Here is a 16642-nt window from a genome sequence, read left to right on the forward strand (position 1 = left end):
CACACACACACACATACATACACACACACACACTCACACACATATTTGGTGTCACTCTGCATACCAGCTTTATTTGAGAATTCATTGTGAAACATTCTGTAAAACTATTTTTGTCAGCCTCTAGTAGCTCTAATTTATTAGTGGTAGACAGTTGTTTGTTGTTGCACAGGGGATTCCCTAGAGGTAAAACCAGATATTTTCATCCAATATGACAGCTTTTCTCGAAATTACAAACATGTATTGACATTTTTAAATAATTTAAAATGTATGGCAATAATCATTCCCAATATTTTATAAATGGACTGTAATTAAATACTTCAAGTTGTAAAAGTGGTTGCAAACTGGGTGTGCGATATGGATGTTTTAAGTGTGTAAATGGAATCAGAGACAGAACATCTGTACAGAATGCCAAAACAGGCATGTCCAATTATATGGGATGTAAACAAATTATTAAAATTTAAACAAAAGACCTGACCTTGTTTATAACTTAAAATGTTCTTCAAATGAATTTTTAACACTCACCCTGGTCCTCTTATTGTGTTTTAGGTTTTAATATTAAGGTTATTCACATCAGAATTAGTTATTCATATCTTAACAGTGGAAGTGGAATTAGTCTTTTGATTGTGGTCAGTTTTAATTGAGATGCTTTATTTATTTAGATTATTCATTGGAACTACAAAGAACTCATTAATACTTTCAGATTAAATCACTACTGCAGGATTTTTTCTGTCTATTCACTTGGAGACATTTTGGATTATATTTTTGTGATACATAAAAACTGTTAGCACATCAATACTATTCCAGGCTATTGGTACATCAAATTCATGGTTGGAATTCACTCAAAACAACACTGAAATTCATTTGAAATACTCTATACTTTTGGACTTATGATAAAACTTTTAGGTCTCTTTGGGATTTAATTCACATAAGCATAAGTTCCTTTTAAATTTTTACTTCATATTCAAAGGAAATAAATTTATTGAGTTTTACTAAATTTGTTGGCTTTTGCTCTTTTCTGTTGTTTAGGACAATATAGTCAAAACAATGTTGTTTGTCCTACATATTACTAGAGAAAAACTGCATATATCCAGATCTGTCAGTGCATTATGCAATAGCAGATCTGGGTCTGCACATTTCCCATCTGAACTTGACCTATAAGCAAGTATACACAGTACTGTTCTATATGAGGTTTAAAACTCTTTTCTTCTTCTAGCCTTTAGTATTCTGCCTTCATCAAGAAATTATTTCATTTTTTAACTACACCTGTGCCAAATTAGTCTTCAGGTACTATCATTTCCTAATTGGATTGCTTCACTTCTACTGTAGCCTCAATGGCTGGCTGTATCAACTTCCTAGAATCATCAAGACACAAGCTGTCCATAATAACTGCTTTGACAGAACAGTGCAAAACAGAATGCCTGACAAATATGATCAATGAGAGGATCACCAAAACAGAATGAACCATCTTGATAAAGCATTTGATATGGAATTTCACATCATAAAATTTATGTTACATCTCAAACTAAGTTATCTAGAAATTCCATAGTCATGGTATTAATTGTCCAAGTTACTTAATGTTGCAACAACAGATCAGGTTCAATTTATATCCATATGGGGTTTCAGCAAATGTATGACACTAAAGGGATCTTTATCTGACACTGTTAACAATATCTTTGGAAACTTCCAAATGATGCTGTGATTGTGTAATAACAGAGATTCTGAGGAACCATTCTTATTTTCCAAATATTAAACATTACAACTGGTAAATGAAAACTGCAGTCATTATGTGGTTGACAATGTAACATGATGCCATTTTTGCTTTCTCACTAATGATTACAAAATACATAAAATGATTACAAAATACGTTAGATGGCTCTCCAAATGAATAATCATCAATGTAAAACATGGAAATTGACAAAAATATTTACTTCTTGTTTTGCAGTTGTATTGGGTTCTAACCACTATTCCTTATTTGGATAATATAAATTTTCATGTCCTCTGTTACTCCATGGCAATTACAGATTTTCCTTTTCGATTTGGTCACTGGAGCATCTATTGTCTCATTACATCATGTCTCTGATACAATTAATATACTGGGTCATTTTTAATAAGTCTCTGTTATTCTTTGAGATAAGTCATCACCACTCACACATATGTTTTGGAGGTGTGTGATATCAAACTGACTTAAACTTTATCACTCTATTATATTGTAGAGAATTATCATGGGGAAAGCAATCGGATTTATGTACGATGTATATAAACCCTGTTTTATGGATGTATTAGGGCAACACGTACAGAAAGTTTGTTTAAACCAGCCACTAGATTGATGAAAATAATAGGCAGAATGGTCAGTGATGTGATTTGGATTTTTAACATAACTTTAACAATTTTTCAGTCATATCGCTATGATGTCTGCAATGTGGCAGTTTATTGTGATGTCTAGCACTGGGGCATCATGCCGCAGACATGTAGCATGATGTCCCACCCAGTCACATTATCCTGACACCAGGCCGACCAGTCCTAACACTAACCTCTTAATGCTGAACACCAAGCAAGACAGCTGTTAGTACCATTTTTGTAAGTCTTTGGTATGACTTGGCCGGGGATCTAACCCATGACCTCCCACATCCGAGGTGGATGCTCTAACCACTAGGCCACTGGAGCGGTGACTGAATGGTCAGTTACCAAGAATATGCTGTGGATAATCCACGAAAAAGATGCTATTATTAACCCATTATTTTGGACACAATCATCAAGGATCAAAATTAATCCACAGCTAGATTACACAGATAAAAAATAAAGATACTTTAAAATAAATTTGAAATCTTATTTTTTTGGTCATATCTGAGTAAGTTTCAACACAAACACCATGTAATCTATGGAAAGCTTCTTACTTTCAGCCGCTATCAATGCAAAAAATGACACCATGCTAAGATACTGTGAACTTCAGTATATTTGATATTGACTAGCTAACATAAAATCAACAATGTAGCTCCTTAGGTGATTAAACATGAAACAGCCTCCAATTAATTTTTTTTTCTGTAATATTTGCTTTTCGATCCCCAAACCAATGGCCTAAAATACTCTTTTATATTCCAAAACTGATGCAGACAAAATAATGGACACAAAAGTCAGACACCATGCACTTGAGTATGTTACATCTCAACTACCATACAGTTGCCTGTAACAGGATGTTTCTACTTGTATCGACTGGATGTACCAAATATCCTCTTTCTCTGCTGAAAGAATCACTGTAATATGAAAATATTCTTAGTCTGATATCAAGGAGTGCTAGTTATACTTGGAATCTAATAATGAGTACTGAAATTAATGGAAAGTTATCAACAATGGACATTGATTTAAAAATCAAAAGTTCTTGAAAATTAGTCAAAATACTTGAACTGTCGATTTCAAGTGGAATAGCTTATAAGTTGAAATCATTGATTAAAGTTGTCTTTATATATTTTCCATTTTTAATGAGCAAAAATCCCATACACAACAAGTTGATGACACAGACGTAACCATGACAACAAAGTAGACACACATCCTGTTGATCTGACAATGAATGAAATCATGTGCTTGTATGATGTTAGGCTTTCATAAATGAGTAGCAAATATGTACATGTCATTAAAAACACTGCTTGATGTAGAAGAACTATTTTTCCAACTGATGCCAATATTTTGCAAGATCCAGAGGCAAAAAACATTCTGATAAGAAACTGATTTACAAAAATCAAAAATCTATGTCAGATATTTTATATTAGTGCTTTCTTTATATGACATGTGTCATGAATTCGGTCAACAAATGTATTTTCTGCCCAAAGTCAAACACAGTTGGGAACATATGATACTAGCTAATAATTAAATTTTTGCGACATCACAAATATGTATATTTTCAGCCAGAATGAGAACAAAATAATTTTAGAATTTATTTTGATTTTGTTCTCAAGATTATTGTAAATGTGTACTGTTATTGCATTGTCAGTAATAGTAAGATCAATGACTGTTCTCTTAATGAAGTATTACAATGGCAACTAATGAGGATACCCCCATTACAGGCATGAAAAAACTTGGGAATGTCCTAACCCTTTATGAAAATTTCAGCTTTTAAATTCATTTTTTTTATGATCAAGTAAAACATTTACAGTATTATCTTTCTCTCTTGTTAACTTAAGTTTTGCTTGCTGGCTTTTTAAGAACTATTACATTTTTATTTTAGACAATGAATTTTTAAGATAAAAATTTGCTACAGCTGTGTGAATGTTAGGAATAGAGCTATCATCAAGCATGGGTTATCATTAAGAAATCCAGTAATTAGGTGTGGCACTCGAACTTCAAGTAGCTGAGGGCTTTTCAGAAACACTAGCAAGATAGTAATCGATCTCTCTTTCACTGCCTATCTCCCTGCTTAAATGCTGTAAGAGGCATTACACTTGAGATCAAAAAAGGCCTTACACTTGAGATTAAAAAAGGCATTACACTTGAGATAAGAAAAGGATTTACACTTGAGATTAAAAAAGGCATTACACTTGAGATAAAGAAAGGACTTACACCTGAGATTACAAAAGGCCTTACACTTAAGAGTTAAGTTAATAAATAATGTACAGATATCCAGACACATTATATGTTTCACAAGACTTACCTGTGAAGGGAACAATGGGTGCATTTTCCATAAAATCAACAGTATCCTCCACAATATCCTCTTCTACAGCTGAAGTAAAAACACAACTTTTGAATTAGATTACTTTTTCACAAATGCAAGGACTCTTAATGCAATAATAAGAGCATTGGCAGCTGGTAAATTGAGTAATTTTGTATATTGTGTATGCAACTTCCCTTCCATCACAAACAAATTATGCAAAATCCAAAAATATCACATGATCAGCTGATTTCTCATGAGTTATTCCCACATCTTTGCTGATCTCACCTCAGCAGGAATGTTTTCCTCCAGCATGGCAGTCTTGATCCTGATTCATTCTGGACAGGTATTATCCTCCTGATAACAACTTTATGGTGATGATGGAGCCATTTAACTCATAAAGTTCATTTACTGATCAAAGTTTGGAGACGAATTCTACTTTGCAATGTAATTAATATGCATTCCTGAATCAGGTGCACAATCCATCAACTGCCTTCAATACTTAATCAAACATGATAGCCAGCTATTTTACATTAGCTGTATTTTAACAGTAAGATCAATGACTCTTCTCTTAATGAGAAAATGTGTATTATGATGGCAATTAATAAGGATACACCCATTACAGACATGATAATACCTGGGAATGACCTAACCCTTTTGAAAATTTCAGTTTTGAAATTTATTTTACTTATGATCCCCAATCAACCTGATAATAGGTACAGTCAAGTGGGAAGAACCACTTGATAACTAGTATCTGTGGCATGAAGAAGACAAACTTGAGATCTGATGAGTCAAGTGATACATAATCAACTTGATAACTGGTTGAGACAAGCAAGAAGACCCACATGACAAATGGTAATTGTAGTTATTGTAGTTATTGTAGCGTGCAGAATCAAGTTATAGACAAACGTGAGAACCAAGAAGTCAAGTGATCTGTGATCAACTTAATCACCACCTGATACAACATAGTCTGAAACAAAACTAAAGTGTATGAAGCCACAGGATAGTTGATGTACATGCATTGGTACAATGCAACCCATGGGAAAATCCACAATAAAGTGCAAACAATTGAAAATGTAAAGTTAAATACTTTAGAAATGGAATGTTCATGTAAGGATATCTTCAGAAATATAAAAAAAAAATATTTTAAAAAACACTGCAAAATTCAAACCTGAAGGGTCATCTAGTGCCTACATAATGGCTTGACATGCCTAATTTAATTTTTGTGAATTTTCCTGCAAGCAGTAATAACTGCATCCCGCATAGATTTGTACAAATAGTATTGCTTTTGTTTGTGTGTGTGTGTGTGTGTGTGTGTTTTTGGATTTTTAACATAGCTTTAACAATTTTCCAGTCACATCACTACCATGTCTGCAGTGTGACAGTTTATAGTGATGTCTAGCACTGGGGCATCATGCCGCAGACATGTAGCATGATGTTGCTACCCAGTCACATTATCCTGACACCAGGCCGACCATTCCTAACACTAACCTCTTAATGCTGAGCACCAAGCGAGGCAGATGTTAGTACCATTTTTTTCAGTCTTTGATATGACTCAGCCAGGGATCAAACCCACGACGTCCCACATCCAAAGTAGACACTCTAACCACTAGGCCACCGGAGCGGCCCCATTGCTCTTTGTTTGACAACTGTATGATGTCTGATCAGAATTTATCCTGGCAATCCCTGCCTTCAACTAAGAATGGAAATTTACCATTATGCTCCCATCCCAGAATGTCATGTATGGACAGGAGGTGATCTCTGTTTGCTGAATCTGATTCAGTGACCATGCCAGATCAAGGTAATTACAAGGTGTAGGACCACTATGTATGAAACATGGAAAAATATGACATATTACAATATGCTTGACATTCAATACTTATGATGTAATTGTGAAGCAACTGAAATCAACTGAAAGTCTAATGCATCGGGTCTCTAACTACTTGGCCAATATTATTGTCACCCAAAACATAACAACAATGTCCAGATGTAAAAAAAATGAAGAGAAGACCTGCCAAACTTCATCCATATTTCAAAGTTCTGCCCCAAAACCATGAAACTTCATGGGCGTAATGTTTGTCAAATTAAAATCAAGGTCTGGATGATTGTCAATGCCAGTAGTGAACCATGCAAGCTATTTGCAAATAGAATGGCCTGTAATTAGAGTGAGAGGTATATTAAATGAAGATCAGGACTCAATTAAGGGGGGGGGGGGGGAATAAATTAGCAAAATGGGCGTTTACTTACATTACAAATCCTCAAAAGCTGTAATGCACAGTGGAAATAAATTAGCAAAATGTGGCAAGGTGGAGGCGATAACTAAAATTATACAAGTTTTTCCAGAATAAAAAGCTACATCTCTGTTCCTTTGTGGTTCCATATGTGACAGGAATTACTATTGAGTAAATTATGCATAATTGTTAGCCCTAACAATGATCTGTCAATGAAACCCATGATACGCTATGGGGAAATTCAGTTGGCCCTTTATGTCTGATCTCCTTATCATAACAAAGTACTGTACAAAGTAGACTGAACCTTATTACACCACCCATAAATTTACTAATGCAAGTGTCAGCAGTTTTACTTATAAGAAAGCAAAAAATTTACAGTATTTTATCTCTCTTGTTATCTGTAAATTTTGTTTATTATGTTTTTTAATACTATAAATATGTACAGATATAAAATTTCTTTGATTCAAATTCTAATTATCAGTTCTCAGATAAATCCAGGGTGTCAAACTGATAAACATGAAAAGTACTGGGTGAGCTTGTTATTTACAATGAATTTTTAAAGATAAAAGTTTTGCCAAAGTTTTGTGACAGGCTAACATCATCAAGCATGGGTTATCATTATAGAAATATAGTAATTAAGTGTAGTGCTTGAGCTTTAAGATTAACAAAGACCATACACTAAAGATTTAACAAAAATGTACATTGATACAGACACATGATGAGTTTCATTAAACTTACCTGTGAAAGGAAGAAGGGGCAGATTTTCCGCAATATCAACAGTATCCTGAGCAGAATCATCATCTAGAGCCGATGCGAAAAACCAAATTCTGAATTAGAATACTTTTATCAAGACTGACTGATTGGGTTGCTTGGTGTTCAATGGCATATCAATACGTGTAAGGTTATTAACGACTCAGCCAGTGCAGCTGTTTAAGCCTGTATGCATGTATAAGTATACATTTATATAAATCTACACACGTGTATAAATTCATATAACATTAATAGCTGCAATTAAATCATCCCCCCAAAAAGAGGTCCCTTAGCCACGCTCATTCTAAATACAAAACTGCTGGGCAAATTCTGATGGTACAAATGAAGAAAATGTTTTGGCCACAGGGGAACGTGGCACTGTGTCCAGTGTTGTGGGATTCTATGGCATTATAAATCAAATGTTTACAAATTTTAAGTTTTATCAACTGTTTTTCTGAGTTATTTCTGGCATTATGGCAGCAACTCAAAATGATTATATAATAATAATATCACATAATATCATGGCCTGAAATGGACTTTTTCAATACTAAATGTAGCACAAATTTTATCGTTGTAATATTTTCCACTTAAAACTTTCTAGAATTTACCAGCAATTCCAAACCCTGAATAAAGATCATATAATAAGATCCCTAATTCATTATTTAATTTTTTAAGTAAATAAAATGTGCAGAATTATTTATAAAATTTACAAGTTCTAATTTTATAATAAAGCCTTAATGTAGTGAACTGCAAAATATTACCTTCATAATTTTTCTTCTGACCATTTCTCCACAGTCTACGTCCTATCTCACGTAACTGTAAATAAAATGTGTTCATATAACTTCGTACAAATTATTAAAATGGAAAAATACACACACAGACACACATACAGATGTATAATGCACTATTAGCCATGAACAGTACCAATCTACTATTGCATAATGCGTCAGCAGATCTGCTGTTCAGATCCAGATCTGTTGTCACATACCACATGGCAGATCAAGTTCTATGCTGCTTACTGTTTGAGCCAACTCACACACAAAAACCAAAAGCATGCATATATATATATTAATGTTTCCTCTGATAATAATATCAGTACCAAAAAGTTCCATTTAGTGACAAATGTTACAGTCAGTGTGACCAGAGCTACAGATTTTAAACAGAGTTGGATGGTTTTAATAATAACAGTAATAATAATAATAATAACAACAATAATAATAATGATAATAATGTGAACTTATTACATCACTTAATCTTTAGAACCTCCAAGTGCTTTATAATATTAATAACACATAAAACATACACATGTAGTACGAAAAGATTACAAAAACAAACACCATGAAATTACAAAACAAAAACATGCTGACAACAATGAAGGAAGTAAACATTATTAAGTCTTTAAGTCTGTTCTTGCAGTCAAAATAGGTGAGCTTTAAGAGCACTCTTGCTAGAACATAGTGTCCTTGTGTCTTAAGATCTATAGGCAATTCATTCCATGAGCTGGGCCTCAATGGTACACACAAGAAGGTCTGTATGGTTTATTTTAACAGTGGTTACTATGAGGTAAGTCTTTGAAGAGAAGCATAAGTTTCTAGATGGGGTGTACACATGGGTGAAGTCAGATAGGTATATTGGACTGGAGCCAGTTATATTAGACTGGAGCCAGTCAATGAAATGTAGCATAGTGAACAGATTTTGTGTTTGATTCTTGATCAAAATGATGGCCAGTGAAGGTTACAGAGCAGGGAGAGGTGCACTCAGTTCTTCATACTCTAAGGATGATCTGAGCAGCTGTGTTTGAAGTTTCTGTAGTAGATACTGTGATGAACCAGACAGAAGTGAATTTCAATACTCCAGCTTTGAAAGCACTAAGGAACACACGAGTGTTTTAGCAGCATCAACTGAAAGAAAATTGTGAATGGAGCTGATGCATCTCAGCTCCAGAATGAGAGAGTACTGTCGAGAGTGACACCTATGTTTCTTACTATGTAAATTTAATTTTGGTATTACTGATGCTTATTGTTTGAGGTAAAGGATGTGAATGAGAAAGTCTTTGCATGTTGATCAGGATGGCTTCATCCATGACTTCACTTTCGCAATGCGGTAAAGGATGTGAATGAGAAAGTCTTTGCATGTTGATCAGGATGGCTTCATCCATGACTTCACTTTCGCAATGCACCTTTCTACACCTTGGATGGTAACCTCAACTTCAGCTGTAGCTATATTTGAATAGTTGTGTGTCATCCGCATACAAATGGTGAGACTCCAGATCTTGAGCTATGTAACTTGAGAGCGGCTGCATGTATAAAATGAAGAGAACTTGGCTGAGAACAGAGCTTTGTGGAACATCAAAACATAGATCAACTGGGCAGGAATGTTTTCCATTTAGAGACATAATTTGTGTCCTGTTGACAAAGTAGGACTTGAACCACAGTAAGGCTATATCATGAACACCAAATGCATGCTGAACACGGTGAAGTAATGTATCATAATCTATTGTAACAAATGCCGCAGACAAGTCAAGGAGGAATAGGACTGTAATTTTTCCACTATCCAAAGCAGAGAAAAGGTTGTTAACTACTCTCATTTTTAGTATTACATGATGAGGGCAATATGCCAGATTGCACATTGTTAAAAAAAACTATTTGAAATCAGATGGAATACAAGTTGGGATAGAACAACTTTTTCTAAGATTTCTAACATGAATGAGCAGAAACAGTGTGGTAGTTCTTTAAATTGTTATGGTCAAGCCTTGGTTTCTTCAACAGAGGTTTTACAATGGCTGTGTTTTGAAACATGATGGATATTGCCCATATGAGAGAGAAGAATTGATAACATTGGTTAGTGATGGCAACATTGAATCTAAGCCCTCAAGCAGCAGTGATTTCAGAATCTGATCAAGTTCACATGACTTTGGGGCGCTCTTCTTCACAGCTGTATATACCAAATCCATAGAGACAGATTTAAATGCTGTTAAAGGTTGCATTGTATATTATGTATCATAAATGTATGGTAACTATGAGTCAGCTGAAACTGTGTTGTCAACCCTGTCTCTAACAGATTGAACTTTGTCAAATAAGAAGTTTGCAAACAGGTCTGGAAGATCCACCAGAGAGAACGTCATTGAAAGTTGTGTACATTTATCCCTTGACATTAGCTAGTTCGTAATCTCGAAGAGCTCTTTGCAGCTGAAACTTTCAGTGACCTTAGTAACATAGTAAATTTTGTGGAATTTCTTTTACAGATCTTTATCCAAGACTTCATTCAGTGAAAATAAACACATCTTTAAACATATTAAGTGACTGCTTTTTCGTTGCTGATAAGATACAAGTTACCTTTCTTGCTAAAATGCAAGTTACATTTGTTGTGACACAAAGAAGAGCTTACTGTTCTTTTCTGAAAGTAAAATATTTATAGCCCTATAGTGTATTAATATTTTATTTTATGTTCTTTTGGTTTAGTCGTTTGACTGACTTGGGTATGTAATCAGCTTGTGATAATGGAGCTTACTGGTTGGCTATATTTCAGTTATTTCCACAACCAGCTTAGTAGCTGTGGCATATACTACTTTTCATGTTTGTAAAGTCATTAGTAATCATTCAGAAAATGGAAAAATCACTTTCCTGCATCATGCAGTATACACAAATATCTGAGTGCACTGCCACCAGTAGGTCAACAATTGATTTCAAATTCAGTTGTAGAGGCCTACTTGATGATGATAAATTCTGTCCAACACATACATTTGAAAGAAGAATTGTATTTATTACATGGGGAATAAATTATATTTTTGGCTGTCACGTTTTTGTTTTATTTCAGCTAGAAGTTTTGATATTATGCAGTCTATGTTGTGACTCAAAGCAGCAGGCTAATAAGTTGGAAATCATTTCACAAATTGTTATTAAATGGAACTAGATGAGCTTTTTTATGAGATAGAACTTATGTATACATTCTATAAAACTGAAGACCTATATTTATAAAAGGACACAATTTCCTCTCAAGCAAGAGGTGGGGTGGGGTTCATTTAAAGCCTGAATCTTGTAAGATTTTGCTCTTGCATCACATTTAAGTGTAAATGATTGATATTATTTCACTTATAAGTGAGCTTCATTTATATGTTGATCGCCTAATCTGCAAATAAAATCATAGTTGTTCACCTGTATGTCATTTATAAGTGACATAACATCGTAGCAATTAAGTAGCTCAATTTCACTTCATTTATAAGTGATATACCCAATTTGTATATAAAATCCTAATCCCTCATCGATATATCACTTTGCAAGTATCATATAAAGATGTTAAGAAATCTTATAAGATACTGTAGATATCCTATCTTGAACTGCAAGGTAAAAACACTTTACAAAATATCTTACAAACTTCATTTCACAAGACAGAAATTACAGGGCTTGAAATCAACCTTACCCAATACCATAAAGCATTTTGATTTTTGCAGTAAGTTCAATTAGCAAAAATCAGGCCAAGCTCTTATGTCCACCTGCATCTTTTTAATACAAGGAATTATAAGCAAGAAACTGCTAATTCATTTTTTTCTGCTAACAATTACTGTCATCAGAACCATAAGCAGCAAAAGGCTATCTTGTATATCATCTATTTCAAGCTATGAAATCATATCTTAATTACAGTCTACCTTAGAATACTTACAAGATATCATATATTATTAGCCCAACTAAAGGATATTTAAAACTGTATCAGATATGGTAAATAAAATTATTATATTCTGACACTAAAAACAAGAATTATAACATGAATTACTGGTAATGTCTTTGAGCTATAGCTGAACTACCAGTTTAGTAGCTTTTGATTCCCACAGAATTAATCATGCAAGACAAAATTTCATTGATTGCATTGTTGTGAGTGGAGGTGAGCCTATTAACTCCATAGCTGACTTCTGTGGAATGAGTTACTCAATGACACTTAATCATATTTTTCTGCATTTCCATGTGAAATCATTTATTCTGACCCTTCTTGAATAAGAGCTGAATCTACATGATACATTTCAATACCTGATATCATCCAAAAATATGTCAATCAACATGTAATGTAATAAAGCACACACCTGTTTGTGTCTACAACAGTCAGTGTTGCAGTATCTTGGTAAATGTGGTCCACAGATAAAGATTTTATGATACTTTACTATGTGTAATGCATATGACCTGTGATTATAGCTATTACTCACATGCATGAAAGTTTATCCACTGGAGATTTTTTTATTCAAGCAGTTGTCTAAGCATTTAATTTGAAATTTTCTAGTAAATAAAGAAATTATATAACTTAATTAACATTATCTGTCATGCAGTTGTGTGAACAAGATAGCTGAGAAATAAGCATACATAAGGTATATGTAATTTATGGATCGGTATGATTTTAGGTGTACACCATTTTTATAAGGCAGTTGTTACTTGGTATGATGACAAAAACTTTTTTATTTGGTAAAACAAGTGACTTCTTGGAAACTATATATCTGTCATTTTTGCAGTAATAAGTTGCCCAGCAGGAGTTTCTCACAACATCCAAATGAAATGTTTGAGTATGAAAGAAGTACAATAGAATCTTAAGTTATTTTCTTTTACAATAAAATTCTGTAATTTAAAATGCTCATAAATTGCCCCGAAACCTCATATCAATATTTCATATCCTATAAATATACGTAAACTGTGAATTGGATTTGAAATAAACAATACTGAGGCAAAATTGCTCAGTATCTGGCAATGTTCTGCACTGGGATCCATGGAGCTGATCATTAAGTTTATAAGATATTTTCTAAGGTACATAAACCATCTTATACACATGATAACATGAAATATGTAGAAAACAAAGTTATTAAATTTATACAATGTGCAAAGTAATTTATAAGCATAATTAATATATAAAATATGTGTGAAATAGATTTTTAATTATAAACTGTTATGGATCTTATAAAGCTTCTGAAATTTCTTATAACCTTCTATAAATGTTATTTAAAAATCTTATAAATACTCCAGTATTCTAAGATATATAATACCCTATAAACCTAATAAACTGTTATACAAATGTATGTAAGATATAATACAAATTCATATTAATAATACAAGTTTGTATCAGATAGATCCATACTTTATTTGAGATTCAAAATGGCCACCATTGCTTAACAGGTCTGAAGCAACTGCTCTGGAGTTCTGTGCCGTTTCTCATGTCACATGTGTTTGCTGTATGCATCAGCATTGGTGGTTCATCATGCACTGGCTGCTCTGCTGGAATGCGTTTTTTAATGTGCTTGTTTAGTGGAGGGAAGGACTGTTAGACTTTGTTTTTAACATGACATCATCACACAATACGGACCAGTTGACCCATTTATGCTACGATGGATACTCAATAATTGTATGAAATAGTAACTCCCTGGCACTCCATACCACACAATGCACTACGTTTCACCTGAAACTACATTTATCTTTACATAAATGTAAACAGCAGTGAACAAATAAACATAAAGTGATGAGCTAAAGTTTGTTGATCTAACATTCTCCGCTCATTCCATCAAGTCATTCCCATGCCAATCGTCTGGACATAAAATTGTTTTCATTGCAAAAAACTAAATATTTCACCATCTAAACTATATTACAACTTTCTATTTTGAATACACATTGTTTGAGCTGTTCCAAACCTCACTCACAAGGGAACAAAGGTCAGTCCATTTTTTCTGCCTCTACCACCTTCCTCTTAGTACAAAAAAACAAGCTGATTGAATCACTCTTTTTGGAGCAGTTTCTTAACCTCCTGAGGTATGGAAATTTGATATGTGGCAGCCTGATTATTTTTGGAGATTTCAATTTTCACTTTGACTGTCCTGGATTCTATTTAAATTTTCAAACAGTCAGTTAACCATTTCATCCATAAACATGGGCATATTTTAGACTGGATTCTTCAAAAAGACCAGACATAATATTGTAAATTCCCACATTGGTGTCCCACAAACTTGCATCAGATCACTTCTGCATCATATGCCATCTCACCTTATCAGTTCCTAACCCAGCTCCTCCATCACTGTTTGCTACAACAAGAAACCTCCCTATTATACACTGAACCCAACTAATGCATGATATCCAACCAAACCGTAACATCTTCATTTTGTTTTGTAATTTCATGGTGTTTGATTTTGTAATCTTGTCATTGTACATGTTTTATGTGTTATCTAATATTGTAAAGCGCCATGACTTTAAAGAACAGGTACTGTACTAAGTCCACATTATTATTATTATTATTATTATTACAAAATCAAGTGAAGAGTATCACTATGAGGACATTATTTTCTTGTATATGTTTTTATGTAATTGCATAGAAATGCACAGGATACACTAACTGCTTTAAAAAAAACAGCCACCCCAACCCCTACTGAAACATTAGTTTTGCCCAAGACTCCTGGTAAAATAATATAAGATTTATTCATCTTGTTTGCATTTCAGGCAAAAATGAAGCTGTTGATGTAAACGATTAGACAGACTGCTCAATGTGTTTTTCCAATTTTTAGAACAGCATATTTTCAGTAAAAACCTTGTCACCTCGATTCATCTGCATCCATCATTTGCAATGTCACGCTTTTATATCTTGAAATTAATATAAAGGAATGCAACTAACAAAGCTACAAAACTTAACAGAATTATTCAGAACTTCTATACAGCAAACTAAATCTAATCTGTTGTCTGAAAAAGTAGACTTGCCCATGCACATAAGGCGGTCTTGTTAGTAAAGAAACACACTTTGGTTTTAAACGTGACCAAGATGAGACCCTCTGACGACGATCCATTTAGAAATTATACATTGATGAATGAACACTATGTTACATGCAATTGTTTTATCCTTGAGGCTTTTAATCGGGGTGGGTAAGTGAATACTTATGCATCTAAACTTCAAAGTAAACACCATTATGGGTTAAATTTACTTATAAAGTCAGTACGACTGGATTCAGTTTATTTGCATTTCTTCTTAATAATCATATTATTTTTCATCTTTTATTTCCAGAATTGGAAGCAAATGCAGGTCACAAATATATTGGTTTCAAAAAGTATATATTCTATCGTCAATATACTGGTGACGTTGGTTCGTGCCGTCTGCATTTCTTTTTTCTTTTTTCTTTTTTGTAAAAAGTTTCAACACCTCCCGTTCCTATCCAATTTATATTGATACTATTTTAAACGCAAGCGTTTATTATATTGTTGGTACTTACCCCGAGGCTCAGAAGAATTCTGATTCCCTCAAAGATACTGCCAAACATTGTGTTAATAAACACAATTGTTCTAAGGCATTTTGAATTTGATGGCGACTCCTAGTGCTGTTGCCATGGAAGCTCAAAGTCCAGACTGGTGCCTCTTTTTTTATCATATCGCGGACATCTTTTTATTTTATTTATAGGCCGATGGGTCACGGTCCCAGAGTACCTTAGGAAAAAAGGTGCTGGTTATCAAGAAAAATAAGAACATCCGTCAATGAATATCGGGAGGAGTCCATTCTGTAACAATATATTGTTATCGTTATTGTTATTCAATGAATAGAAGGGTAGGGGTTTCCAATCTGTAACAATATATTGTCCCTTTGTCTCGTTATATGCACAGGTACTCGACGCAAGCTTGATGCTGAGAAAAATAAACAATAATCTAAAGGAAAAAAAATCATAGAGGGTCAAAAATACCTTAGATTACCCCCATGACCCGTAATGACATAGGACCCTGTCTATCATAATATATGATAGAGAGGGTCCTATGTCATAACGGGTTATGTTTGTCCTTCTCAGGGCTAGCCATAGCGGTAACCAAGTCAACTGTTCAAACTGCATGAACAAATCCCTCTGAACATAAAATTTAGACAGAAATAAGTTGTCCTCTCAATAGCCGCGGTGTGTGTTTTTACTTTTAATCTTATTTTGTATATTCATACCAATGATTGCTTAGAACTGAACGAAAAGGACAAGTGGATTTGGCAAGAGCAACCATTACCAGCGTGTTGCTCCAATAAAAATGAGGTCAGATGTACT

General features: G+C 33.8%; 1 protein-coding gene across 2 annotated transcripts in view; it reads right to left on the reverse strand.

Moving 5' to 3' along the window:
- Nucleotides 1-15940, reverse strand: part of LOC149783002 (uncharacterized) — a 45035-nt gene extending 29095 nt beyond the window's left edge. For both annotated transcript variants that reach the window (XM_089934569.1, XM_089934568.1), the window contains exons 1-4: nucleotides 15839-15940; nucleotides 8382-8436; nucleotides 7609-7671; nucleotides 4643-4711 (exon numbers count right to left, since the gene is read on the reverse strand). In XM_089934569.1, coding sequence (XP_089790695.1) covers nucleotides 4643-4711; nucleotides 7609-7671; nucleotides 8382-8436; nucleotides 15839-15886 — 235 coding nt within the window. In that variant the 5' untranslated portion in view covers nucleotides 15887-15940. The remainder of the gene's footprint in view (nucleotides 1-4642; nucleotides 4712-7608; nucleotides 7672-8381; nucleotides 8437-15838) is intronic.
- Between the last annotated feature and the right edge of the window lie 702 nt (nucleotides 15941-16642).

The sequence above is a fragment of the Sinohyriopsis cumingii genome, chromosome 15 (assembly GCF_028554795.1).
Source record: "Sinohyriopsis cumingii isolate HCF-2022 chromosome 15, ASM2855479v2, whole genome shotgun sequence".
NCBI classification, from domain to species: domain Eukaryota; kingdom Metazoa; phylum Mollusca; class Bivalvia; order Unionida; family Unionidae; genus Sinohyriopsis; species Sinohyriopsis cumingii.